General features: G+C 37.5%; 1 protein-coding gene across 4 annotated transcripts in view; it reads left to right on the forward strand.

Annotated features, from left to right (window-relative positions):
- ATAD2B (ATPase family AAA domain containing 2B) overlaps positions 1 to 19,373 on the forward strand; it is a 79,789-nt gene extending 60,416 nt beyond the window's left edge. For 3 of the 4 annotated variants that reach the window (XM_052809319.1, XM_052809321.1, XM_052809322.1), the window contains 4 exons: positions 10,617 to 11,312; positions 12,962 to 13,089; positions 14,257 to 14,385; positions 15,802 to 19,373. In XM_052809319.1, coding sequence (XP_052665279.1) covers positions 10,617 to 11,312; positions 12,962 to 13,089; positions 14,257 to 14,385; positions 15,802 to 15,843 — 995 coding nt within the window. In that variant the 3' untranslated portion in view covers positions 15,844 to 19,373. The remainder of the gene's footprint in view (positions 1 to 10,616; positions 11,313 to 12,961; positions 13,090 to 14,256; positions 14,386 to 15,801) is intronic. The other variant, XM_052809320.1, reaches the window with a different exon arrangement.
- The last annotated feature ends 1,988 nt before the right edge of the window (positions 19,374 to 21,361 follow it).

Genomic DNA, 21,361 nt, shown 5'->3' on the forward strand with positions numbered 1-21,361 from the left:
CTCTATCCCAGCTGAAACCAGGACACAGCCTCACCCAGTTTAAAGCCCTGTTTACTGTTTAGGGCTAGTACAGCAGAGAATGACAGTTAGTTTATCGAGTGTTGGTTTGTTTTCTGAGGTTATGTATTTTGTATGAAGCTTTATTTAATTTTTTTAGTTATCTATTATTTTGTGATTTATTTAATTTTTCTAATGTACCTTAGTTTTTTTTTTTTTAATTTGCTTAGACCACATGGGCTGTCAGAATTGTGGCACAAAATAGTTGCTCTATTTGTAGGCACAGTGATAGACATTCCTGAGTTAGATTTAATCTGCAACTTCCATTTCCCTTGTTGAAGGTACACCTGTGATGGATTGTGTATCACAGTATAGATGAGTTTTAAAAGTATTACATTACTAGAAGTTTCTGAAAATCCATTTGGGAGAGTTCTGCTACAGATAATTTAAAATATTTCCATATCGACTGTGTATTTTGAGAAAAGTGCAAGTGTTCTGGTGGGAACTTAGAATGGGATGTAGGTCAGAAGCCTGATATAAGTAGTTCATAGATCATAGAATCACAAAATTTCTGTGGTTGGAAGGAACCTCTGGAGATCATCTAGTCTAACTCCCCTGCTCAGAGCTGGTTGCTCAAGGCTGTGTCCAGTTGTGTTTTGAATATCTGTAAGAATGGAGGCTCCGCGATGTGCCTGGGAAACCTCTTCTAGGGCTTGGCCATGCTCACAATAATTACTTTTTCTTAATTTTGAATTGAATGTCTTGTATTTCAAGTCTGTGCCCATTACCTGTTGTCACTGGGCACTGATGAGAAGGGTCTCGTTTCACCTTTATACATACATGTGTGGAAAAGGAAACTACCAGCAACGTATAGTTTGGTGTGTCTGGTAACTTAATCATTGCTAAATGGTTTGGATACATGTTAACGCATAAAACATTAGCATCTCTTTAATCATTGGGATGCTGTATAGTAAAACTTTGTCCTACTGCTCTATTTTGCCAGTAGATGGAGTATGTTGCATATTATTTTACTGTCTTGCAGTCACTTCTTTCAGTGTTACATATAAATAAACTGTATGGGGAAGATTTGATTTTACATTTTTATCTTTTTTTGCAATATTTAATGATAATATATTGTAGTGGTAGACTGCAGATTTTATGTTTTCTTCATGTCCTTTATGCTGTGTGATAAATAGGATAGCTGTGAAAATGGCATTTGGAGCAAATAAAAAAATTAAAATATTTTGTGTTATGTGAAGTATTAAAAATATAAGTTTTTTATAAAAGTCATGTAATGAAATATGAAATAAACACACTGCTAACTTTTCCCAATAATTGGAGTGATTAGTGCTCTCTCTATAGAAAGAACTGTAGAGGGATCAAGCAAGGATATAAAAAACTGCTGCAGAAAATCTAGTTCCTAAATAAATAAAATTCAGACATTCATATGACTGCAGTAATGCCTTATCAAAGGACATGGCAGACCAGATGCCATATAGTTTTTATTAGTTTAACTATTTTCTGCCTTTTGGACTAGTTCTGAATTTGGATTCAGAATTTGGATACTGCCATATTAACAGTCATCCAGATGCTAACATTAAAATCTGAGTAGCTGCTGATGTTTTGTTACAAATCCTATACTTGCTACTGTTTTCTTTTCTCCTTCTGCTCTCCAGAAAAGGGATTTGACTTGGATTAATTCTCACTTGAGATAGAGGCAAGTACTGTAACTTGACAAAAACCATTAAAAATGATTTTCTGGAATTTGAGGACATCTTTACTCAGAGCTGAGACAACTGTCTCTTTTTGTTTCTTTATCATTTTGTTCTGGGTAGTGTAGGAGTTGGCATTCTGGATGAGAGTAGTTTGATCTCCTGTATCTGATGCTGGCTTCAACCAGATGCTTTAAAAGCAAGTTGCAAGCATTTGACAAATAAAAATTATTTTTTTCATGCCTGATTTTGAAGGAGAAACCAACTTAGTTGATTCTGAGTTGGTTAACAGTTCTTTTAAAACCCATAGGCTTTGTAATTCTTCTAATTTAAAATGCCATTTAGTGAATTTTTGGGACTTCTAATAAATCCTGACTGCCTGTTCTTTTTTGGGATCCCATCAAACTTTTGGACTCAGTGATACCTGGTGGCAAAGAAATTTTCTTTCATAACTATTAAATACCTGCCTGTATTATGAATTAATTGAATGTCTTCTTTCTCTGACAGAGGGCAAAGAAGGTCGTACAATTTACCTGATCAGTGACTTTTTTTATATTCTTTTGTTATTCATCTCCTTTCTAACTCAGTAATGCAAGATTGCTCATCCTCTCAAGAAGGAGGTTTTCCTGAAAGCATTATCACCCCCTTTCTTACAAACATGGCAAAAAGAGAGACTTTTTAGAAAAAGACTTCTTAATGAGTTCTTCTAAAATAAATTTTTTTTCATCTAAGTAGTTCGCACAAGTGATGTAATAAAACACAGTTTTCAGACCTTTGAGATATATCTTATTCCTTCCCTTTGAAAACTGTGGCAGTGTTTGATTTAAATTGTTTAAAGACTTGGTGTAAAGTTTCTGTCTGCAGAAGTTGTTGATTTTCTTGTGATTATTACCCATTTCTTAACTTCAGTTTTCTTTGTGGGTTTTGTTTTTTTTTTTTAATTTTGCCTCCTTGACACAGAAACCAACCAGCAGGCATGAACTTCCAGATATATGATATAAATGAATGCTGTAATCTCTATTCAGTGTAATTTTAATAAGAGCCGGAGCTGCTTCTCTGCTTGTGAAGTTGCAGGGGAACCTTTCATTTGTTCATGGCTGTCTTGCAGCAGGGAAGGTGTCATTCAGTAGTCCTGAAGAGCCAACTGAGTATACAAAAAATGTATATAGCTGTAATAGTTGCTATTGTACAAAGTTACTCAGCAGAGGGAAAATGAGCAGATCTATAGAGGTGGGAAAGTCTAAAAATTATATCCACAGGTGATACTAGTATGATTGTCTCTTCTCTTTTGACTTCATTTTTCTCTTTAATTTTCCTGTGTGACTGTCTTGTCATGTACTTTACTAACATAATTACTCTGGTTTCTTGTAAATTATATGAACGAGGGCATCGAGTGCACCCTCAGTAAGTTCACAGAGGACACCGAGTTGGGCGGGAGTGTTGATCTGCTGGAGGGTAGGAAGGTTCTGCAGAGGGATCTGGACAGGCTGGAATGATGGGCTGAGGCCAGTTGTATGAGGTTCAACAAGGCCAAGTGCTGGGTCCTGCACCTGGGTCACAACAACCCCATGTAACGCCACAGGCTTGGGGAAGAGTGGCTGGAAAGCTGCCTGGTGGAAAAGGACCTGGGGGTGCTGGTGGACAGCCGGCTGAACATGAGCCAGCAGTGTGCCCAGGTGGCCAAGAAGGCCAACGGCATCCTGGCCTGTATCAGAAATGGTGTGGCCAGCAGGAGCAGGGAAGTGATCGTCCCCCTGTACTCGGCACTGGTGAGGCTGCATCTCGACTACTCCATTCAGTTTTGGGGCCCTCGCTACAAGAAAGACCTTGAGGTGCTGGAGCGTGTCCAGAGAAGGGCAACGAAGCTGGTGAAGGGTCCAGAGCACAAGTCTTATGAGGAGCGGCTGAGGGAACTGGGGTTGTTCAGCCTGGAGAAAAGGAGGCTGAGGGGAGACCTGATCGCTCTCTACAACTACCTGAAAGGGGGTTGTAGCCAGGTGGGGGTCGGTCCCTTCTCCCAAGTAGCAAGTGACAGGACAAGAGGAGATGGCCTCAAGTTGTGCCAGGGGAGGTTTAATTTGGATATTAGGAAAACTTTCTTCAGCGAAAGGGTTGTCAAGCATTGGAACGGGCTGCCCAGGGAAGTGGTGGAGTCACCATCCCTGGAGGTGTTTAAAAGATGTGTAGATGTGGCACTTAGGGACATGGTTGAGTGGTAGACTTGGCAGTGCTAGGTTAACGGTTGGACTCAATGATCTTAAAGGTCTTTTCCAACCTAAATGATTCTATGATTCTGTGTTTTTAGCTTGGTTTCCCAAGAAAATAATACCTGTGCTCTCTGTCCATCTCTGCTCCCCTAATAACTTCTGAATCATTTAGCTGGGTTCAGACAGATTGACAGGAGTTGAGGGCTGAAAGATTAGGTTTCTGCAGGTTTTGTGAAAATTGGTAGCTGGATAAATCTACGCACCTACTGAAGGAGAAGGCTATAGATTGAAAATGGTAGTTGCCTGTTCTGCCTGGCCTTGTTAGCTGATCAGTTAAAACATTCTATTGGCCAGACATGGCATGCACACCTCAGATGTAGTGTATCCTGTTCAGCTGGGGTGGGGAGGAACAGAAGATATTGGGAGTGTTTTGTGAGAAATATTGGGAGTGTTTTGTGAGAAATATTGGGAGTGTTTTGTGAGAAATATTGGGAAGAGCTGGAGTTGAGAGCATTGTAGGGGATGGTAGGGGAAAGCAGTTGACTAGGGGGAGAAAATGCTGTGGATACTGCAGCCAAGATTTTTTTTTGGAAACATGCTTCATCTCCTTCTTAGGGAACTGGACCCCTTGTTGAGTAGAAGTGTCCAGGTTCTTCAAGTATTTGTTTCCATAACATAAGCTGTTAGATATGCTGATGAAGATCATAAATATGTTAAGTTGTTGCATACAGTTTTTTTAATGCATTTTTCAGGTCTGTGCCTTGGGTGCCTTCCATCTAGGTGAAGAAAATGACATGTCTTGTAGGGGTTAGTTTCCACAGTCACTTCAAGCTGCAGGTTACTACTGAAGGTGCTGTCTTGCTTTTTCACTGGTTGCGTATTCCCACCATGTCCCCTGTGCCAGCACCATCATTCATGAGTTGGAAAGCTCAACTGAAGATGTTGAAAACTAACCCAGAAAAAAACCCAACGTTTCAGATGGATTTAGTTCCCTTATCTGTTTTACTGCAGGAACAGTAGTGCCGGCACAAATGAGGTAGTGGAAATGCTATAGCTGGCTTTGGAGGAAGAAATGGCTTTGTCTGTTAGTGGAAGCTGGCACCTCATTTTGCTTTTTAAGCCATTGTGGAACTGTGCTCTGTTCTTTCTTGCTGCTTATCTCTGACTGCAGTTTGGGACTTTGTGACTAAAAACTCCAGAGACTTTCAAGTAGACTATTCAGTGCCCCTTGGTAAGGAATGTGGAGCTACTGGAAGCAGCTAAATTACTGTGGCAGATAGGTAGATATTCTGGATGCTGCATAAGAGAGCATAAATTGCTGGTAATAAGTGCTTTCTCAAGGCTTTGAGTTACTTTACACACAAGACATCAGAAAGAAGTTTAGGGTTTTGATCATGGAAGAAAAACTTAAAACACGTGCATTGCTTCAAGTGGTTCTTGATGATACTGCAGACACAAAATCTAGATCCATGGTGATCTTGCTTGCCATGAGTATCTCCTTTGGATTTTAATCCCCAGGAATTCTTCATGAAATAAAGGTAACAAGAGAGAATCTAGTGTTTGATGGATGTGAGTTTTATCATTTAATGACAGAGGATTCACATTCTCTGATAGACTTACAAGCAGTGCAGAGGCATATAAGGGTCTTCTTTTCTACAGCATAAAGTGAACTTGTTAGCCTCCACTAATACTGTACTACACTCAATATATTGTAGTAGTCAAACTACAGAAATTTCAAGAGAAACATACCTGCTTTGACTGGTACGTCTTCTCATTGGAGTTCATCCACATTAAGGCAAGCAGACTTGCTTGTTAATAATTGACAGTCTTTGAATCTTCTAATTATATCTGCTTCCTTTTCCAGCTGTTAACTTTATTTCTATAAATAGAACAGTAGTTCTGTCACTGTACTGCTAGATTGGGGGACAGCAACAGTGTATGCCTCAACTCTGAAGCTTCTGTACCATTCACCCATGTTTTTGAGATACGTTTTCCTGAGACTACTAAACAGAAAGGTCACAGTTACCTCTAGATCTTGCAGAAATACCTCAGGAATGTGGGAAGGATTTGGATTTGTTTGTTCATATTGTTTTGGGGGTTTTTTTGACTATCACTGTTCTTCACTATCCAAGAACTGTGCTCTGCTCTGGACAGGGTTGGTGTGCACCCCTAGATAAGGGTGCTTATTTCACCAGAAGATGTCATTACTTGGTGTATCTGACTTGAGAATCTCCAAGCAGAACCTGTCAGTGGGCAAGAATTCAGAATTTCTGAAAGTCTGCCACAGGTTTTGTTTTACTTAACTTATGCCTAGAGGACTAGTCCTTCTGAAGTAAGTACAGAATTTCTTTTTCACTCGTGGGAGGCCACCTCTGGGGAAATGCTGTCTGCCTAAGTTTAGGGATCTTTCAGCCAACTCTTAAAGTGTCTCAACATAGGAGTGGAAGAATTAAGAAACCTCACTTACTGTTTAATGAAATGTAGAGTAAATTTGTATTCAGTGATTAATTACATTGTATTACGTTGCACTTTAAAAATGCTGTCTGCATAGACTGTGCAGCTTAGGAAAAAAAAAAGTGGGGAACTTTTGGTTTTGATACCAACTTCATGTGAACCCAAGCAAAATGTTAGTGTGACTTGTGGTCAAACAGATATTTATTGTCATTAAAAATTCTGAATAACGATTTAAAAAAAAGCGAACCAGAAAGAAGCTAGAACTGAAGTGAGGATCCCCTTGGCAAACCTATAGAGGTTATGTGAAGATTATAGAGAGAAGAGTTCAGCAATTCAGAAGTCAAGTGAATGTATTCATGTGTGAATAATTGGTATTATAATAGTTTGAGTTACAGAAACTCAGTTGTATAAAGCAGGATTCCTCTGACAATAGTATTTCTACCGCCTCTGGCACAAATACTGCCGAAAGACTGGGTATCAATGGGTAGATTTCAGATGAGTAGTTTTAAAAGGAAAATTGAAAAGGTGTTAAGGTGTTAACTTGCAATTGCATATACTCTGTTAATTTTTTTAACAAAGTTAACTCGAAGTTTTTCTTCTGTAAATAGCTATCCCATTCCGTTACTTACTGAAAACTTTAATATGTCGTGAATCATACCGACTATATATAAAATAAGTGTGGGATTCTGCTCTTGATAATTTGCAGTTTTATAAATTATCAGCATTAAGGTAGAGAAGAGGGGACTCCAGGTGAAGCTTATTTTTTAGCAGCAATCCATTAAACCATTAGTTCCTGCCCATTAGCCCTTTAGTTTTGCATCATTTTTACCCTGTGGTAGCTCCTTCTTCCTTTTTGAATCATATTCCACTGTTTTGCAGGATTCAGAGATCAATTTTACGTTTTCCTGCCTCATATGACAGCTTCTCAGGTCTGTGTTAACCTCACAGTAGTGCCTTTTTCTTTCCAGGAAATATAAAGGGAATCAATCTAGGTGATGAAATCTGGTGTCGATGTCTACATTTGGTCACATGGTTCCCTGCTCCATTAAACACTCCTCCTACTTGTACCACTCCCTTAGCTTTACTGGGGGAAGTGGGCAGGATAGAAAGACAGACTGGTGGTGGGTTTTGTTTTTAAATGTTGTATTCCTTGCTCAGCTTTTCACTCTTCCTGGAGGCTTAGCTGTCTGTGTAAAAGAAAAATCTGTGTAATGGTGCTATGGGTGCTAAGGATCTGGAACGAAAATTTCTTCTCATATCCCAAAAGACGTTTCTTTGCACGGAGCAACGCAGCCCAGATGAGAACAAAAAGGTGTTGTTTTGAAGGGGCAGTTTAAATGTGAGGACTAGAAGTCTACTTTTGATATGACCAACAAGGTGAACACTGGTGAATGGGCTTAAAATAAATTAGGTAGGGGACTAAGAGTCTCACTGAGGTCCCAGTGATGTGAGCAGTTTTGTGTTAAATAAATTCAAATGAGAGATTTAGGTGGGTTTGTGAAAGCCTGAGCAGAAAAGGCTTCAGTAGTCGGGATGGAAGGAGTTGAAAGCAGGAAGGCTTTTATTTGAATGACAGGGGAAAAAGGTTGATTCTTAGAAGTATGTGGACAAAAAGAATTGGGATTTTAGAAGTGTTGGTCACCTGTTGGTTACAGGTCTGGGTGGCTCGGGTGACAATGGTACTGCTGTGAAATAAGAACTGGCAGGAGTCTGGGAAGGAAAAACTTTATCATTAACTGAGTTCTGTTGACTAAATGTGGGTGAAAACCCAAAGCAGCTAGATTATTGCTGTCATTGAGGAAGACTTGGAATTTAATGAAATGCGTAATACAAGGATTAATACCGTTTTACTTAAATGTGATTTCTCCCACACTTAGGAATTTTAGTAATGTACTTGTGTGTTTAGGCAAATTATGGTTTCTCATCCCAGATGGAGCTCACAGGGTGGACAAAACAGATGCACTAGTGAAATGGGCATATTTAAAGTACAATTCTTTGATATAATAAATGTCAAATATATTTGACATTTTATCTGACTCACAGCAAAGTCAGCCTAAAAAGCCAAAATCAGTGTATCTTTAAAAATTTCAACTTTCTTATTAATTTATACACTTTAGGACATGTTAAATTTCCTTTAAAAGACTTTTACTCCCTTTCTGCGCTTTATTTACCCATCTTTGGAGTTGACCTGAGGCTAAACCCATTGCCTAATAAGGGAATTTTTTTGTCTGTAAGTTTACATCTTCCTGTTTAGTTTCAGGTTTGCTGCTTCTGTTATTAATGAAAATCTCTTGCACAATCTAGGGAAAGATTACATGAGCTCCTGAAAAGTTACGTGAATAGGTTGTAGTTTGTCATCAATAGAACAGTGACACTGACTGTAGAAGCTGCTATCAAATCTACAAAATAGCTGGAGAAAGGGGATTTTTTTTCCTCAAATCTTACAGTTCTGCATAAGGATTATTTGTAACAATAAATAAACACTCCAAGTGAGACTGTGTTTTTATTGTAATATGATTGTATCTTTAGATAGCTTTAAAGCTAAAAGGTTAAGATTTATTCCTAATGTAGTGGTTAAACCACCTGCTTACATACGCCACTCATGGGGAGGAAATTCTGAAGTACAGCTCTGCTTCTCTGAGCTTCTGTGAATTAATTCTCAACACTTGTACTTGCACAGTGCTTGTATCTTCAAAGCAAGATCTTTGTAACTCAGTGTGAGGTTGGCAGACACAGATCTAGGACTTAATATCCCATAAATCAAAGCAACCTACAAATACCAAGAACATTATGGAGGTGTTCACATAGGAGTTCATTTCGAAATGGAAGAAAATTTGTTAATCTCTGGTAACTATTGGCTGTGATTTTCAATTACAATCACTTGGCCACAACTTCAGCAATTTTGCAAAAATATGAGCAGTCTGCATCATTACTTGAATTTGAATGTAGAAGTTTCAGCTTTTCCCAATCTCTTCTTTAGTCTTCTGAGCTGTGTCTTGTTAGTGCCTCTGAAAAGGATGTTAACAATAGTATTAGGTTTGAATGGTCTTCCTTCTGTATTTGCTGATCATATTGCAAATGTGCCTCCAAACCTTTTAGATTGGTGTCTTATTTGTATCTCACTGCAAATAGGTTAGTAAAAAAAAAAAGCATCCTTTCTGAAAAGAAGTTTATTATGTGATTTTTCAAAGGCACAGAAAGTGCAAGTAAGAAAAAGGAAAAATGAAAAAGGATGCAGAAGTAATGAAAAAAGGATCACATGTCCATGTTGCTTCAAGTTGAGTTGCATAATATGGAGGGAAGGCATTGGTGATGAGGCTAGTTTAAGGACCTATGCTTCCCCTTCTGCTTACAGACTGATTGCATAAATGCAGATGTTTGTGAGGTCTTGCTGTAGACAGGGTTGCTAAATGGTCCATGTCTAAAACAAAGATCCTCATTTTTTAAATCCATGTTTCGTCAATGCAGTAAACGAGTACAGAGGTGGGAATGAATGGAAGATTCAGGAGATGTAGCTGATTTAAACAGTGAAGATGTCTTTGAATTGACAGTGGACATAAATTGAAATGAGAGGTGCTGACTGAGGGCAAAAAGCCTTTTCACTGTTATGACAATTACGTATTGGTACGGAATGCCCATGAAGGTCATTTAGTCTGCATCCATGGAGGTTTTCAATACATGGCTGGATAAAGCCCTGAGTAAGCTGGTCTGCCCTCATAGCTGACCGTGTTTTGAGTAGTAGGTTGGACTAGAGACTTCCTGATATCCCTTCCAACCTGAATTATTCTATGAATCCATGGATTGCACTTCCATTTGTTTCACTGTATAATGATTTCAAATTGCTGAGGTTCTAAAAAGGGAAAATGAGAATAACTGTCTTTAGAGTCTGCATTACCCAAATGAGAATGACTGACTGAGTTCTACATCATTGCTTAGCTGTTTTCTTAGTGTTTTACCTACAAATGGGTATATATAAAATACATTAAGTAGGAAAGGCTAGCAAGTCGTCCTTGTTTCCATAGATTAGAGTAGGAATTGTGAACACAACTGAGTGTTCACTCCTTATACTTCTAAAGGTCCTTAGTATCTGTAATTTGCTCACACTGAAATCAACAGACAGCTTGCTTTTTCCTTGAAATGTGAACACATTGATTGCCTCACACGCTACAGCATATTCTAATATCCTAGTCTGTTTACTGAGGGGTATCCGGTGCATCTAAAGTTTCTTTTTTTCATTACAATTCAGTTCGAATAAGGAGAAAATCAAGACGACGCTCACAGTGGGGCAAAGGCATTATTAAGAAGAGGAAAGTCAATAATTTAAAGAAAGATGAAGATGATGCAAAGTTTGCTGATGATGAAAATCATGGAGAGGACAGTAAATTGCTGGAAAATGGAGAGCTAGAGATCAGCACTGACTGCATTGAGGAGAATGGGGAGGAAACAGGAGATCTCTCTATGACAAATGATGAATCCTCTTGTGATATTATGGATATAGATGCAGAGCAGAGGCTTAACAATGGGACATCAGGAAAGGAAAACAATTTTGCATCCACAGAAGAAGAGAGCTCAAATGAATCTCTGTTAATAACTGACAGTGTTACCCTGAGTACTGAAAAGGAATTAAGGAAGGACTCTACATCAAAAGGGGACTGTGTGAATGGAGAGACATCCGTACACGGCTCAGAGGGTATACCTGTTCCAGCATGTCACAATGGTAAAATGGAATCAGTTGATGCTGTTTCACCCTGTGACAACAGTGATGGGTCTAGTAACAAGCAAAAATCTTCATCTGAAGATCAGCCAAAGGATAAAACAGAAGCTTCCAGTGAAAGTCAAGGAGATGATCTAGTGAAAGCTGAGTTACCACATTGCAGCAATAATGAAAAAACACTACAGAGCACAGACATTGAAACTAAAGATGCTGAAGCAGATAAAGAAGGTATAGCTTGTTTTCAATGTTTCTGTCCTTATCTTAGTGTCCAAGTTAATTTGTGTGTATATTTTTAATTGTAATCTTATGTTACAATGACTATTATATGATAATATTTTATGAACTGCTGTCTATTTATTTGAAACTTTTAGTATGCTTACAACATATAATTCCACAAAGATAAATTAGAAGTCCACCCTTGACTTGCTGTAATGTTATCTTAGGCAAGTAAGCGTATCTCTGTACTTACACTATTCTGTTTATTTTTGTAGGCTTTATGGGAAGTACTGTAAATACTGAGAAAACTTTTCAACAATAATTAAGGATTTAAAAAATATTATCAATGCAGATAAATGTATGATACATGTTTTGGTCTGTATGTTCTATCTGATCTTTATTTTTATCTATATGATATGTTTTGACTTGTTCTGTTAGAGATTTATGATAAAAGTATCATTGACATTTGATAAAAGACCATAGAAATACAGAATGTATTCCTTTAAAAACATTTGTTCATAGCAAAAAGTTAAAGCAGTTTAACTCATAGCAAAAGCCAGATAAACCCTTGTGTATCTATTGGAGAAGGTATCTGGCTTTGGAGTTACAGTCAACACAGTAACAGTGCAGCAAAAAGATAAGAGAAGGAGAAGGGAAATCCTGGTGGTGCATGAAAGAAGGGGCCACGTCCTTTGAAGACAAGAGACAGTTTCCTCAGGGAAGAGAAATGAAAGCCTTACGTGTGATTGCCTTTGTAATTAGCTTTTCAGAATTGTCTAAAAGAATGAAATCTTTACTTCAAAAGTTAGCGTTGAGATTTACAAAGTAAATAAGCTTTAATGAGAGATCTGAATTATGAGAATATCACTATATACATGTTGTCTGTGTTTGTACATACATATTTTCTCTAAGGGTAAGGAGAATAGTAGAAGAAAGGTCCTAAGAATATCAGAAGAAGAGTATGATGTACGTTAAGAGCCTTTACGTTTCTAAATTTTTAGTTGAATTTTGTATACATTAAGGATGGTTATAATAACAGGTGGTCCTCTGAAAAAAAGGCATTAAAAATAGTTGAGGAAGAGAAAAAAACAGTGAATGAGTGTAGGGAAAGAATCAAGAGATATAAAAATATTTTGTTCTCCACAACAGGATTGGACAACAGCTTTAATATAGAGGTGGAAGAAAACAGAAATGTGTCACGAAAGCATGAAGTTTCAGGAGTAGAGCAGATGTTAGAATTACCATGGTGATGAAGACATGGGGTGCTTTGGAGAGAAAAATGAGGATTTGATTCACTTAAGCAGAAAAGATTTTGAGCGTTAGCTTAATACCTGAACTTCCCTTAGAAGCTGCATAATTTGATGTTGCTAAATAGAAATGATAAAATGGGAAAACTTTCAGTGACATTCAGTTTTCTGTTGGGACTTTGGAGTTCAGTTTTAAAGATGACCAGTTTCACGTGTGTTTTCTGAACTGTGGTTTTGTGCACCTATAAACATTCAGAATTCTGCAAAGCTGATGAATAATGTGCACTTCTACAATCGTGCTTGCTTGGTTCAAAAAAAACCCAACAAACCAAACAGGCAAAATCAAACCAAAGTGAAGAAACAAGCTGTTCATTTTGAGACTGACAGTGCTGACAATTGTTTTTCAAATTACAGGTATATTCAAAAGCAAGAAAACACGAAAAGTCGCTACGGAACAGTCGAAGCCCGCAAGTTTAGAGCAGGTCCTGGAGGAACTATCGGATCCCTTACCCTCTGTAGTTGTTGACCATGACAGACTAAAGGTAATGGAACTGAAAAATAAATTGAACTGTTAACAGACTCCATGAAAAATGCTTCCTTTCTCTGTTCTCAAGCAATATTTTCTTTATTTTTGACTGCAAACAAGTATTACGGCAGTGGTTACTTTTGAAGATATTTTGTTGATCAGTGTTTTTTGGATGAAGAGTTAATAAAACTACTGATCCTTACTGTCCCATCATTACTACCTTTACAAATCCAGTAATGGCACAGCAGTCCACTATTTTAATTGCAGTTTTTGCAGGTACTCATATGTGTTAATTGGACATGCCAGTTACTGAGGAACTGCTGGGTGCCTAGTAATTAGGAGTTAACGTCATCTTTTCCCTTCCCGTGTACGTGTACTTGGTGGAAAGAACTGTTAGTGGATTGGAAAGCAAATTGGAATTTGTGCTGATGTTTTGACGTTATAGACTGAACCCCTGCTGTTAATTTTCTTTCAGTTTTGTTTCTTTTTAAGCAAAGTTACAACAAAATTTGCTGTCTTCTGTTGTAGAAACTAGCTTGACCTACTATGAAGTTTAGATCCCATTTGCTGTGGAGTACAGATGATAATCTCCTTGGAAACAATAGAAGTGTTATGAGAAGAAAAAAAATTCTTGAATTTTACTCTCTGCTACTGTGTAAAATACACACTTTCACCTTTTGTTTATGAGCAGTTTTACATGTGTTGTTCCCCCCCCCCCCCCCCCTTCTTTTATTGTACCATTTTTCAACATTTGTGGAATTCCAAATGTGTTTCTATTTGGTACTTCTTACAATTTCATGCCAATGCAAGTTCTTAAAAATGTCTGCTTTAGCTATCAAGGCTGTTATTTGTGGTTTGCTTTGTCATAATTATTGACCAACATGAAATATGATGAAGTATTATTCAAACAGAACAAACATTGCCCCAGCTATACTGAGTATAAAATCTAAGATAAGAAAAAGAAGTGTGGGTATAAGCAGAGAAATGAAAAGAGACATTGAGTCCTTTTTAGACCTACATGGAAGCAGTGGCCTTACTGATATCCAGGTGTGGTCCATTTTATTTATATGTATCTGTATAAAACAGGGCTTCATAAGGAGATTGCATTTCTGATTTGTCCTTAAAAAAATAAGAAAAGTGATTATAAAAATGCTCTTAACTTCACCTTTTGTTGTTCCAACAGAAACTGCTTGATTTGGTGGTTAAGAAAAGTGACAACCTGACTGTTGACCAACTTGAGAGATTGTATTCGCTCCTCAGTCAATGCATCTACAGACATCGTAGAGACTATGACAAATCACAACTTATAGAGGTGATGTTGTACAGTTTCTTTTATTCTTTATCTGAATTTTGTGAGACTGTTTTTTCAAGAATTAAGTTAATCTATCAAATTATTATTGTACTAGCAGGCAGAAGTTTTAAATAGACTTTGAGGAAGGTATGTGTAAACAGAAAAGAGTTTAGTGTAGTAATGACTTAAAAACCAGAGGTGGTTTCTAATAATACTTTCCTCAGAAAATGATTAAGAATTTAACCTAAAACAGTGGAGGAAAAAGAGGAGAGAGACAGCAGTATGGAGAAGGACATGCTAGCAGAGTAAAAATGGAGAAGCGCATGCTAGCAGAATAAAAATGGAGTAGAAGTAGTTTCCACATTTGTGGTATGAATAACAGTGGACGTAAAGTGGCTCCTTTAGAGGCACACTGAGCCAGTGTTGCTGCGGTTGCCCTTACTTGCATTTGCGTAACTAGGCCAAAAAAAAATTACGTACCTCTGCTCCATGCAGTTTGCTGATTGTGACTTTCATACAAGACCTTAGAAGTTTGCAAACTTCATCTAGATCAGTAAGTACACCCTTGGGAAAGCCAAATACAGCATGATGTAAGCCAGTTGTCTGCTTTGCTGTCATCCTTGGCCTCTAAAGTGTTTGCTGTCAAAGGCCTCCTGTCTGCATCAACAGTAAGTTGGTCGTTTCACCACTGGCGTAAGCTGATGGTAACTCGGGACAGGCATTCCCTCCAGCATCATTGTCCTAGCTGTAGAGGGGTTTGGATCAGCTTGCTGACTCAACTGATAACCAACCCTGCTGAAAAAAGGACAACAGTTGCTAGTTTCCAGTTGGATCATTGAACACTACATATTTTTCTCCAGGAATATTTTACAACAAAACCTGGAAAGGCCTTAGCATGGGATATTATAGAGTTCTTGCAGAATACTTTTCAAACCATTTTCATGCTATTCCTCTGCTGTCTTCACCTAAAAATATGCTGAAAGTCTGTGCCAAATGTTAGGTAGATGAAAAAGACACTTATCAAGCAGGAGTATGTAGAGACTGATCTTTGCTTTGATTTTCCAAACTGTGCAGATACGTGTTTACAGCTGGGTCACCAATAGCAGAAGTGTGCCGTAAGACTTGAATTCATGCGGTGTGCCATTGCAATGCTTGCTTAATACCTATTGTGTACATTCATTATATAAGTGACCCTAATACACTTTGATTTTTCTCATGGACTGTCATAGTGGAGTGCTTTTCTGCATTAATACTTCTTTAATTAGTTTCCTCTTTTACCATATTTTGCTAGCAGATAGCAGTTAATAAACAGAAATGTCTATTTTCCTGTTAATTATTTGTTCAGATTTAAAAAAAAAGTGCCCAGTAAATAAGATTATGTAATGTAAATTTATTTCTGTCTCTATATGTATAATTGATGCTCTGTGTCTCTTGCAGGAGATGGAAAGAACAGTTCATGTGTTTGAAACATTCCTGTGAACTCGTCAAGATGGGTGGGTTTATCCTCTCAAACTGCTCATGGGAGAGCAGTCCTCTGAGCCATTCAGTTTCCATTTGCACCAAGTATGTGCAGAGCCTTGGTCTTAAGTGCTCTCTCTTTTTCTTTCTGTTGAATTTGGTGCTATTGTCTCAGGTACCTGAAACCAACCAGCCTACAAGAACCAAACGGAACTTCATATAGTTGTATCTGATATAAATAAAGAATACAATGCCACAGCTTGGAGATTTTTGGTGCTACAGAAACTGTTCTCATTTCTGCTCTTGTTCACTCTACATGCATTATCTTTGGGGAAACTTCAGGCAAAGTGGAGACCAACACATACAAGAGGACTGGAAAGAGCAGATCTAAGTTGAATATTTTTAAACAGGCAACGTTTTTTTAATTTTTTTTTTTCCAAGTTTTCTCTTCTCTGGGGTAATGGACAAAAAGATCTGTTCTGAAGAAGGCAATGATGCATTGTGGTAGGAATCTTGAGTAACTGGATGTACAGTAATTTGAAGATGAGGCTCTCTAGAACTGCCTTTAATGTGCCTTTTAGTCAATTGAGAAAGATAAGGCTAATCAATTGGTTTGGATTATAGCAAATGGCAATGTTAGAAAGCTGTCTTCAGAATGAAGATCTCCAAAAGGATGATTTGTATTCTCTTCATTGGATGGCAACCAGTATTATGGTTCTAAAATGCCTGTCTTACTCTACAGAACTAAACTAAGACACACTGAAAAAGCCACATACTTTACCAAAATGGTGAAATTCCTTTTTCATTGGTATATATTTGTTTTAGAAACAAGTTACACAGTGAAACTCTTCTGTGTTGCTAAAAAGTAAGCATTTTCCCACCATCTCCTTGTTTTCCATTTTGAGTTCCTTAAGAAAACCAAGTTTAATACTGGCAGGTTTCTTCCTGAAGTTCCGTGTTTGTAATTTAGCTTGGACTGTGCAGTGCAGGAAGGAGACACTATAGTCTTTCAAAGTCCTGGAGCCCAAGCTCACTTGAAAATAAAACTTAAACTAGGCTTCACAGGTCGGTCTGTGCAAAGCATTGCTAATGTTGGGGGGGGGTGTTGGAGGACAGCCTTTTGAATCGATCTGTTCGGACCTGAGTTCTCTGGGTCTGAATTGTGTAGTTCAAAACCTTTCCTTTCTGGCAACGGGAGAGAACAGTCTAGGCAGTTTCAAGAAAAACATGTTTTATCACAAGCTCAGTATTAAAACATTACCTGGGCTGATTGATTTCAAACCTACATAGAAAGTGTTTTAGAGAAGTTGGCTGGTGTTACCATCATTAACCATTCATTGTGACTGTCCCTGCGTAGCTGCGGAAGTGTCTTTCCAGAAATATGCAACACAGTGTGATTAGTTTTTAATTAGAGAAAACAGACTACTGCAGAGATACTGAGCTACCTCAGCTTTTTGTATTTTAGTTACCAACAGTGTTTATGGAGAACTGTAATCACTCTGCTCCCATTTACAAACTGAAGCTAAGGTACTTGTCTCCACCTCTACGGCTAATAGTAGTATAGTGCTGCAGAGAAACAAAACATGGGCCTTGGGCTACTGCAGTAATCTAGAGTGCTTTGTATATTATGGTTAAACATAATTCTATCTTGGATCTTTTTCTCCCCTGAATGCCACTGTTTTTCTTCATAGCTAATGGCAGAAAAAGGTTTTAAGCATTCATGTACATCTAGTTACACCTTCTAAATGCAACCCATGCAGAAACACTGTATTTTTTAGGTGGGAAAGTGCGATTAAAAACAACAAAAACAAGCAGAAAACACATTTTAAATGAGATTCTTTGATCTCAGATTTGATTATGGGATTTTTTTTCCATGTTTCATTTAGTATTTATTAGCATCATACCTGTTTGAGATATTTTTGTGTCTGGTACATTAACAGCATTTTGTATTTTGATGGAAATTGTTACAAACTTTAAGATTTGATTAAATAAAATGTAGCAGATTTTTTGTAGCAAGTTTCTGATAAAAGGGTTTTTTGCAAGTCTCAGGTTCTTGCTGCAGAATTTTTTAAAAATATTTATTCCAGTTTCACTTACTCAAAGAAGTTTTTGTTCAAGTAACAGCAGCACTTGTGGAAGATAAAACTGCATACATTTTTAGATGATAATAAATTTATATAAATTAAAACAGTTGAGAATTTTAGTCACCAGTGAGTGTGAAAAGCAAGTTTAAGCTAATGCCTAGCATTAAAAATGGTTCTAAAAGGTCAGGTTTCTAAAGGAAAATTTTTACTGTCAGTTGTTGATTGGGAAAAATCATAAGAGGCAACTTTACTAATTAAGGAGCTGCCATGTTGTTTTAGAGAAAAGTAGCTGATATCAGATGTTCTAGTGGACAGCTTACCTAAAATGATATACTCGCCTTCCTAGCCCAAATAACCACACTTCAGTTTTTGTTTTCCTTTACAGACGTCTGGTGGTTATAGAGTTAAAACAGCTGTTAATCTATCCATGTGGTCTAAACTTGTTTACTCTTTGTATGTTTTTAATTATTTTTTTTTTGCCACATAGCACTGGCAAGAGTTTGTACAAATTGACCTCTCTTCCTTGTTTCTTGTTGTGAAAATTGCAAATAAACTCCTGTGTGAGTCCTTGTGCTGGGGTCAATGAAATGTAGCCGGCCAGAAGAAAGCAGTTTTTGTCTCTGGGGCTGGTGGGGCTGTCTTGGAGGTAATAGAGTTGCTCTTGGGTGAAGTTGATGGCTATGGAGTTAATTGTATTTGCAAGCTTGAATCTCACCTGTGATTAATTTTTTTGTTTTGTTTTGTTTTGTGTCCTCTGTATTGTTACTTGATTTCTTCATATGCCAATGTATTTATAGATTACTGGTTTTTGTAATATCTTGTCTTTTTTTTTTTTTTTTTTTTTTTAATTAAGTTGGTGGGTCAGCTCTGGTTTTACCAGTCAGTCTCCTGAATGGCAGGTCCTGCAGCTGATAGTCATTTATTTTGTTTTTATTTTATTTTGTAATCACAACATAAGCTTGAATTTGGGCTTGTACTTGCATCTTTTGTATCTTGTACATTGGGTTATTTAGACATTGGGGAGTCCTGTTTGGTTTCATTAACGTGTGTCTACTTTGTGGATTAAGTAGACTTCCTTCATCAACTATGGTATATTTTGGATTCTATAGTTTTATTCAGAACTGTGTTTAAATTGATGTTTTGCGTTTTGACTTCATTTTACGTTAGTTTGAAGTAAGTTATTTAATTTTTTTGAACTTCTGGAAATTTTGAACATTTTACTGTAATTTGTAATATAACTGCTGTGAAATACTTGAATAAAGATGATAAGAAAACACAGCTTTAGCTCCTTCAAAAATGTATTTGAAAGAAATGCTGCCTCCTAGCTGATTTCAGTCTTTTTCTTAGCAGACCTCCTTGATTTCACAGTTCAGATATTTTACTCTGGGGTCTTGCTGTTTAGTTATTTTGAGCGGTTTAATTTGTAACTTTTGCTTTCAGTGTTTGTCCATTAAAGAAAAAAACTTCTATTATTGATTTTGACTGAAGAAGTGAAATTAGCATTGCACACTGGCGAGTGAATAACTTAATTGTTATGAAGTTATGCTCTGTGCTTAGAAAATGTTTTATGTTCCATTGCTGGGTACCACCCAGGACTGCTGATAGTACATCAGCATCCAAGTAATACCAGCGTTTCTCATTAGAGTTTTTTTAAGGAAACGCTCTCCTTCCTTCCTATTTTATCAAGTTGTTCTTACTTTCTGTGGGTTTTGTTTGTTTGTTTGTTTGTTTGTTTTTAAAGATGAACTGCTAATGTATATAGGAACTCCTTTAGTTCCACCCCCCTCACCCCCCCCAATAATTCATGTATAGGAGAGCAAGCTACTAGAGGTTATGGAAGTGAGGAGTCAACCCACATCTTACTTGTTGGCAATTCATCCAGAGCTAACAAACTGCACGTGATGTATATAATGTGGAACAGAGTATGAGAAGCTGTTCTGTGGGTGTGTTATGGCCTCTCTTGAGGTGTAGGACATGTAACACACCTGCTCGTTTTCTTCTTTTCCTTTCTGTTTACCTTAAACTGTAGGGCTCCTGGGCAAAAGGCTAGTTGAGGAAGAGGGTACTAGTAACTTATGTCATGTCTGACTCCAATTCACTTTTATATGCAGCTTTGAAAGCACACTTAGATACGGAATATAATATCTTATTATATAAATTATTATATAAATGTAATAATGAAGTTGATCAGTGAGAGCCTAGGCTCATTTTATATCAGCATGGTCAGATGTGGTGTTTTGATCTGAATGGCCTTGCAGATACCAGCACCACACTTGACACCATCCAAGGGGTTTGCAGTCTGTGAATGAAGAACGTAGGGTATGAGGTCTTGTGTATCTGTTTCCATCTTTCAGGGGTGGTGATGGCCATGTTAGCAGAGCGAATAGATTCAAGCCTGATTTCTGACTGGCTGTAAAAATAATCAGTCAAAAGGGACAAAACTGTGCCTTATTTGGGCATTGACAAAAGGATTCTTGCAAAAATACTTTGTGAACTTTGAGTGGTGCTTCAAAAGCATGATTTAGTGAGGAATAGTTGGGTGGCATCACGTGCTGTTAATAAAGCCTTAGTAAAAGCTTGTGCAACACTCGTATTTGTCAAGTGTTCACTGCTTAACGCTGCTTCCTTCTGCTGTTGTTTTCTGCCTTGAATGTAGTTTTGAAATGCAATTTCCCCTATTTCCTGAAATTTGCTGCACATCCTCTGTTTCCTCCTTTAAGCTCCTCAGATAATTTATTTAAATAAATTAAAAATGAGATCCTTTTGTTCTGTATCTTGGGTAGGATTTGGATTTGGACTTGTAATAGATGGGGTTTTAAGCTAGCACTGCATGTGAATAAATTCTGCAAGCTAAATCAGTAAACTTATGAACTGATTAATGAAGCCAAACACTTGGGTTTTTTCTCCGCTTTTTATGCATCACTTGTGGTCATGTAACTATTATGTAAAAATGAGGGATTATAAACTTTAACACTAATTAATTCAGCCTCATTCCATTTCTAGGTGAGTAATTTTTTTACAGTGTGATCATTTGCATAGGGAGTATATTTCAGTTGAACCCACTGCCAGTAAATGGCTGTGACTACTACTAAATTCCATTTATTTTAGGAGTGCATTTGAGTTATGCTATATTGAGCCTTACTTTAATAGTATGGAAAATCCTTTTCCTTTAAAAATATGATAAGCTGCTAAGATTTAAAATGGATTCACCACTTTTAGTCGAATGTTAGTGTAAACCTGGCCATCCACATTAAGGTTTGCTGATATGTGGACACTGATTTGGAATAAAGCTGCTTTCAAGTTTCAGGTGCAAAAGGTAATCTGGAGTTAAGCTGTGTTGGAAGGCGCTTCATTCAATTACAGGAGTGGGGCAGGTTGAGAGCAGAGGAGGAGGTTGGTCAGGCTCTGCGTTTGGGGCGTCAGTGCTGCAGCACTTAGGATGTGTTGGCACACGG

This window comes from Harpia harpyja, chromosome 15 (genome assembly GCF_026419915.1).
Source record: "Harpia harpyja isolate bHarHar1 chromosome 15, bHarHar1 primary haplotype, whole genome shotgun sequence".
Classification (NCBI taxonomy): domain Eukaryota; kingdom Metazoa; phylum Chordata; class Aves; order Accipitriformes; family Accipitridae; genus Harpia; species Harpia harpyja.